The sequence below is a fragment of the Quercus lobata genome, chromosome 2 (assembly GCF_001633185.2).
Source record: "Quercus lobata isolate SW786 chromosome 2, ValleyOak3.0 Primary Assembly, whole genome shotgun sequence".
Classification (NCBI taxonomy): Eukaryota; Viridiplantae; Streptophyta; class Magnoliopsida; order Fagales; family Fagaceae; genus Quercus; species Quercus lobata.
In genome coordinates this window covers 19259629-19267457 of record NC_044905.1, presented here as the reverse complement: position 1 = coordinate 19267457, position 7829 = coordinate 19259629, and the positions used below count along the sequence as shown (strand labels likewise).

Here is a 7829-nt window from a genome sequence, read left to right as displayed (position 1 = left end):
TCTCAAGGGCCTCCTTTCTAACAGAAATAAGGAGCAGTCTTCCAAGGATGCCCCAAAGGAACAGGCCACCTCCAAGGCTCCTCCTCCTCTTCCTCCCACGTCTAAACTATAGCCTATGCCCAATTTGAGGCAAAAAAAGCCCGTGGAAGAATTGGAGGAAGGTGAGGTTGGCCCTGAAAAGGCCAAGCACCAGAAGAAGGGCAAGGAGCCCAAGGATAAGAGGACCAGGTCCATTGACAGCCGAGGCGAGGCGGCTATTCAGAGGGAACAGCGGACCTGGTCGCCACGGCTTGAGTTGGACGGCGCTCCAATTTCCTGGGACGCAACTCTGTGGGAGTCCCAACGAGGACAGGCGTCCTTCTTGGCTGAGGCCTTGAAACAGCCCCTTCTTTTGCCTCGCGATATGAAGGGTCTTCGGGCTACTCGGTAACCGGACCTTTTCATGTCGCTGAAGAGAGACATGGCTATGGTAAGTGAAGACTTCATTCATCTAGTTTTCTTATTCCGTATCTGTTTATTCATTATTTTCTTTTAACTAGGCCTCCATTTTTTGGCGCAGGTCACTCAACAAATTTTTTTTGCCGAGGAGTGGGCCAAGAAGGCTCGCGAGGACCTGAACAGTGAGGCTCAGTCCCGTCTTGCTGCTGAGAAGGCTGCCGGCGACCTTAGGCAGGAAAAGGATCGCCTGAGTAGCGAAGTCAAGGAGGCACAGAAGGGTCGCGTGAGCGCCGAGGCCGGATTGAAAAACACTACCAAGCAGGCTGAGGATCTGCGCCAACAGCTCCATCAGTCCGAGGCAAAACTCGCGACAGAGAAGCAGACGGTCTCAGATCTCACGGCCGAGCTGGTAAAGGTCAAGGAAGCGGCTCGCGTGGCCAGGGAGGCGGCCGAGTCTGCAGTGGTGACCTCATACGATCGTGGAGTCAGGGATACCAAGGTTAGGCTGACCGAGGAGGTGGCTGCCGTATGCAGGGATTACATCACCATGTCTTGGGGTGTAGCCTTGGATCGGGCGACAATTCCGGTGGACTCCGATCTCCGGAAAGTTGAGAATATCTTTTTTTCAGAAGATATTCGTGAGATTTCGGACTCAGTTGCCCCTGAGGAGCCTCTCTCTTTGAAGGCCTTAGCCTCGGACTCCCCTATGCTTGAAGCTGAGGACACGCAGCCGGCCGCGAAGGACAAATCGCCCGAGGACAGTCTCTCAATCAGGGATGTTGTTGCGCAAGCTAAGGAGGCTGTTCTGGGACCTCAGGTAGGAGATGATCAACCTGAGCCTACTCAGGGTTTAGACTTAGGAAAGTAGTGTACGACTTTATTTATAGCTACTTTCTTTACCCTTTACATTTTGTTTCGTTAATGTTTGTAAAAGAACGCTTTTGGATTTCAATGAATGATGTCGTTTTCCTTTAAATTTTGTTGTTCTGCTTCCTTTTCTGCTTTCATCATGAATGAATGTTTATTCTGCCACTAACTGTTGAGAACCAAGCATGAATGAATATGTAAAAAATGATAGTCAATAATTAGATAAGACTGCTTCAAGGTTAATTTCCCTCAAGCCTGTGGTCTGAGGGGCTAGGCAGGACTTGAGTTCTGTCTAACACTTAGCGAAAATGGTTGAGTCGTTAATTTCCCCCAAGCCTGTGGTCCGAAGAGCCAGGCAGGACTTGGGTTCTGTTTAACATTTAGTGAGAATGGCTTCGAGGTTAATTTCCTCCAAGCTTGTGGTCCGAGGAGCCAGGCAGGACTTGGGTTCTGTTTAACACTTAGTGAGAATGGCTTCGAGATTAATTTCCCCCAAGCCTGTGGTCCGAGGAGCCAAGCAGGACTTGGGTTCTGTTTAACACTTAGTGAGAATGGCTTCGAGGTTAATTTCCCCCAAGCCTGTGATCCGAGGAGCCAGGCAGGACTTGGGTTCTGTTTAACACTTAGTGAAAATGGTAGAATTGTTAATTTCCCCCAAGCCTGTGGTCCGAGGAGCCAGGCAGGACTTGGGTTCTGTTTAACACTTAGTGAAAATGGCTTCGAGGTTAATTTCCCCCAAGCTTGTGGTCCGAGGAGCCAGGCAGGACTTGGGTTTTGTTTAACACTTAGTGAGAATGGCTTCGAGGTTAATTTCCCCCAAGCCTGTGGTCCGAGGAGCCAGGCAGGACTTGGGTTCTGTTTAACACTTAGTGAGAATGGCCTGGCTCTGTTTAACACTTAGTGAGAATGGCTTCGAGGTTAATTTCCCCCAAGCCTGTGGTCTGAGGAGCCAGGTAGGACTTGGGTTCTGTTTAACACTTAGTGAGAATGGCTTCGAGATTAATTTCCCCCAAGCCCGTGATCCGAGGAGCCAGGCAGGACTTGAGTTCTGTTTAACACTTAGTGAGAATGGCTTCGAGGTTAATTTCCCCCAAGCCTGTGGTCCGAGGAGCCAGACAGGACTTGGGTTCTGTTTAACACTTAGTGAGAATGGCTTCGAGGTTAATTTCCCCCAAGCCTGTGGTCCGAGGAGCCAGGTAGGACTTGGGTTCTGTTTAACACTTGGTGAAAATGGTAGATTTGTTAATTTCCCCCAAGCCTGTGGTCCGAGGAGTCAGGCAGGATTTGGGTTCTGTTTAACACTTAGTCCAAGTAGCTGTACAGTAGTGTGGCGCCAAGAATTATGTCTTTCATTAATAACAGTACCTTTTCAGGTTATTTACATTCCAAGGGCGTGGTATTACACGTTCATCCAAATCTTCCAAAAAGTAGGCTCCTATGCCAGCTATGGAGGTAATACAATATGGGTCTTCCCAATTTGGTCCGAGTTTTCTCCGTGCAGGGTTTCTCGCAGTGCCTAGGACCTTCCTCAGTACCAGATCCCTAGGCGCCAAGGGCCTTAGCTTCACCTTGGCATCGTAACCTTGCTTGAGCTTTTGCTGATAGTGGGCAAGCTGGACCATTGCGCTTTTCCTTCTTTCCTCGATGAGGTCCAAGCTTTTTTCCAAAAGTCCGTTGTTGGCACTGGGGCAGAATGTAGTGGTCCTTTGTGTTAGGAAGTTTACCTCCAATGGAATGACAGCCTCGGCCCCGTAGGTCATCGAAAAGGGGGTTTCTCTTGTGGACCTGCGAGGTGTAGTGCAATATGTCCACAAGACATGGGCCAACTCTTCAACCCACCTCCCTTTCGCGTCGTCCAGCCTCTTTTTCAGCCCATTCACTATAGTTTTATTGATGGCTTCCGCCTGCCCATTACCCTGCGGGTAAGCCGGTGTGGAGTATCTGTTGGTAATTCCCAGCTCGTTGCAATATCTTCTGAAAACTTTACTGTCAAACTAGAGGCCGTTGTCCGAGATCAATGTGTGAGGGATTCCGAATCTAGTGACAATATTTTTCCAAACAAATTTCTTGGCATCAACATCCGTAATATTTGCCACCGCCTCGGTTTCGACCCATTTTGTGAAATAATCCGTACCGTCGAGAAGAAATCTCTTGTTCCCTGCTGCTTTGGGGAATGGCCCTAAGATGTCTAGGCCCCACTGTGCGAATGGCCAAGGGCTGGACAACGGGTTAAGGTTTCCGCCCGGCTGGTGTATATTCGGGGCGAACCTTTGACACTGGTCACACTTCTTCACATATTCTTGCGCCTCTTTCTGCATGCTCGGCCACCAGTAACCCTGCGTTATGGCCCTATGGGACAGGGACCTACCCCCCGTATGAATTCCATAAATTCCTTCGTGTAATTCCTCCAAGATGAGTTCAGTGGCATCTGGGTGCACACACAACAAGTACAGCCCTGAGAATGAGCGCCTGTACAATTTGGAGTCCTCGGACAACCAGAATCGAGAGGCCTTCCTTCTGATCTTGTCGGCCTCGGTCTTATCGTCTGGTAAGGTTTCGTGCTTTAAGAACAGCACTAGAGGATCCATCCAACTAGGTCCAGCCCTAACGTTGTGGACCCGTATTTTGTTGGCCCTCACCGTCGTTGGGCGGTAGAGATCCTCTACTAGAATAACCCGGGGAAGTGGCTGGGCCAAGGAGGTGGCTAGCGTTGCAAGAGAATCAGCATGGGTGTTCCCACTCCTGGACATGTGCTCTAGATTGAAGTGACAAAAATGGGTCTGCAGGCATTTAACTTAGACTAGGTATTCTTGCATTCTTTCATCCTTTGCCTCCAACTCCCCGTTAACTTGTCCCACGACGAGTCTCGAATCCGAGAACATGTTCGCGGATTTTCCACCCAGTTTCTTGAATCCAATAATGCCTCATACTCTGCTTCGTTATTCGTGGCCGAGAAACCAAGCCTTAGCGATTTTTCGATGGTGATCCCTTCGGGGGAGACCAGAACAAGCCCCACACCTGAGCCTCTTTGGTTGGCTGCGCCGTCGATGTGTGCTTTCCACCAACTGGGCTCTTGCTGAGTGATTGCGCTGATCAGTTTCCCGTCAGGGCTTAGTGACCCTCCCCCTCCTTCTAGTGTGGGCTCCGCAAATTCGGCTACTAGATCTGCGAGGACCTAACCCTTCACAGCAGTGCGAGGCATGTACCTAATGTCAAAGGCACCCAGAATCGTTCCCCATTTTGCAATTCTGCCCGTGTAGTCAGCGTTCCGGAGAATGGCCCTCAGCGGAAGTTGGGTTAGTACAACTACAGTGTGTACCTGGAAATAGTGGGGGAGCTTTCGTGTGGCTTGCACGATTGCTAAGATGGCCTTTTCGAGGGGGAGGTAACGGATCTCTGCCTTGTGCAGCGATTTGCTTACGTAGTAGACGGGCTGTTGCATGCCATTGTCTTCTCGGATGAGCACTAAGCTCACTGCATGAGGGGCTACAGCAATGTAGGCGAAAAGCACCTCATCGGCCTCAGGACTGGACATAATTGGTGGTCGAACGAGGTATTCCTTAAGCTGTTGGAAAGCTAAAGCACACTCCTCAGTCCACTTGAAGCCCTTCCACTTGTTTAATAGGAGGAAGAAAGGTCTGCATCTGTCCGCTGAGCGGGAAATGAAACGGTTTAAAGCGGCGATCATGCCGGTGAGCTTTTGGACCTCTTTGGGATTCCGAGGGGGCTGCAGGCTATGTATAGCTCTAATTTGGTCAGGGTTAACTTTGATGCCTCTGTGGGTCACCATGTAACCTAAGAATTTCCCTGATCCCACCCCAAATGAACACTTGGACGCGTTGAGTCGCAGCTTGTACTTTCTCAGAATTCGAAAGATGTCGCCGAGGTCTCTGATGTGGTTGGCCACTAATTTGTTTTTTACCACCATGTCGTCTATATAAACTTCAATGCTCTTACCCATCTGCTGTTCAAACATCCTGGTTATCATCCTTTGGTAGGTCGACCCGGCATTCTTTAAGCCAAAGGGCATCACCTTATAATGATAATTTCCGACAGGGGTGACAAAAGCAATTTTTTCTTGGTCCTCAGTAGCCAGGGGTATCTGATGGTAGCCCTGGAAGGCGTCCAAAAAACTCATTCGGGGGTGTCCGATGGTCGAATCCACCAATCGGTCTATCCGCAGCATGGGGAAGGGATCCTTCGGGCAGGCCTTGTTTAGGTCCGTGAAATCTAAGCAGACCCGCCATTTCCCATTCTTCTTTTTTACCACGACTGTGTTGGCTAACCATTCGGGGTAGAATACCTCCTTGATAGCCCCCGCTTTCTTCAATTTTATGACCTCCTCTCTCACGGCGTCTGCATGTTCTTTCGGCGGTCGCCGAGGAGGCTGCTTCTTAGGTGTTACAACCGGGTTAACATTAAGGTGATGACAGATGAACTCTGGGTCAATCCCAAGGGCCTCATAGGTGTCCCAGGCGAATACGTCCACATTCTGTCTGAGAAAATCAATTAGTGTTGACTTCTCTTGGGGCAGTAATTCTGAGCCGACCTGAAAAAACCTCTCTGGGTCTGATCCGACAAGTACTTTCTCTAGATCCTCGCAACTCACCTCCATGGCTGGTCCTCCACTACCCAAAACTGGGATCGGGGTCGTTAATTGCTATAAGCCGTTCTCAGCTGAGGTGGAAGGTTCACTATTTGGTCATCGTGAAATTGTTGACACCATGCATTGCCTGGCCATTGCCTGGTTCCCTATTACTTCTTTCACTTGACCTCCTGACGGATACTTCACTTTTTGGTGTAAGGTTGATGACACAACCCCTAGTGCATGAAGCCACGGTCGAGCCACGATGGTTGTGTAGGAGGAGTATGCATCTACCACAATGAAGTCCACCTCCACCACGTCTGAATCTGTTTTGTACAGGCAGCCTGATCATGCCTTTCAGGGTGACGGTTTTTCCTTCAAAACTGACCAAAGGGGAGTCGTATGCCGACAGGTCCTCTGGCTTCAGGTTCAATTCTTTATACAAGTTGGGATACATTACTTCCACGGCGCTGCCTTGATCAACTAGCACCCTCTTCACGTCATAGCCTCCAATTCTGAGCGTGACGACTAGGGCATCATCGTGGGGTTGAAAAGTTTCCTTTTTGTCTTCATCCGAGAATCCAATTAAGGGCGTGGCAATTGCTCTGGCCCTCTTGGATTCCCTGTCGTCCGCTTCAGCCAGGAGCCTGCCCATTGACATCACTTTGAAAGGATTGGAACCGGTCCTTCCAGGTGCGGCAAGAATGACATTTATTGTGCCAATGAGTGGCCTTAATGTGCTTTTTCTGGTTTCAGTGTTTGACTGTTCCTGCCATCCCACAGGGTGATGTAATAGATGCTTCAACTTCCCTTCTCGGACAAGCCGGTCTAAATGGTTTTTCAGATTAATGCGGCCAGAAAAGTAGCTTCCTTGCATTTAATGCGGCAGTTGTGGTTTCCCTCTGGACGTCCTATATTCATTTCCTTCTCCTGACTTTGTGAGGCTCATCCTTACTACCAATATTCGTTTGGAGTGATTCCTCATTATGGATAGGGTGCACGTTGGGCCCATATTTGGTACGTCCGAGGAGACATTCCTCCTCGGACGTCTTTTTAAATAAGCTTGGACTTATCAGAGTTGGGTTGGAATTCTTTTTAGTGCCCCATTTTCTCTTTGGTCGTGGCTGGACTTTGTATGGGGCCCAAGGCCCATTGTTCGACTTGGGGGTTTTACCCTTACAGGTAGGTTCTTGTGCGTAGCGTAGTTGGCAACTACTGCTTTAAGAATTCTAAGATTCTCTAACATTTTCACTTTTGGTCATTGCAAATCACGCAAATGCTTGTGTGGCTAAGAAATTAAATAATTATTTTTGTATTATACATGTCATTCAGAAATGCTAAACTATAAATTATATTTTGTAACTTTTGTTTCTTGTTATATATTTGGAGGAAGATTAAAAAAAAAAGACTTGATATTGTGTCTACAAAATCTAAGAATATTTTTAGGAAAAAAAATGATATTTCTTATAAGATTATCATGAATAAATCAAATATAAGAATCTCATATCCCCAAAAATCTTATAGATTTTTCAACAAACCAAATATAAAAATAGTTACATTTCCAAGCATTCAGATTGCTAGGTATCTCCCTCAAAAAAAAAAAAAAAAAAATATTGCTAAGTATCATATTCTAGGAATTTTGATGCGGGCCGGGTTAATGTGAATTCCCCCAATATCCTAGAGCGGTAGAGCCCCCAATGTTAAAAGGACCCTAAAATAATTAATAATTTTTTTAAAAAAAATTTAAAAAACGTAGGTCAGCTCCCACATTCCAATAAGACCTCCAAAATTATGTGAGTGTACTACAGACTCATCATTGACAATTAATTCCTCCCAACTCGAGATTGGCGAATCCGAAAGGTCCAGATATCACAGATTAATAAGTTCCGAAGGTCATTTTGCAACTTCAACTCTTTAATTGAGCTGGACAATTCCAAGA

At 47.7% G+C, this 7829-nt stretch overlaps 1 protein-coding gene across 1 annotated transcript; it reads left to right on the top strand.

Annotated features, from left to right (window-relative positions):
• The first annotated feature begins 460 nt into the window (after nucleotides 1-460).
• On the top strand, nucleotides 461-1306 carry LOC115960735. The gene is made up of 2 exons (XM_031079719.1): nucleotides 461-469; nucleotides 560-1306. The coding sequence occupies exons 1-2, from the start codon at nucleotides 461-463 to the stop codon at nucleotides 1304-1306; spliced, it is 756 nt and encodes a 251-aa protein (XP_030935579.1).
• Nucleotides 1307-7829: the final 6523 nt, after the last annotated feature.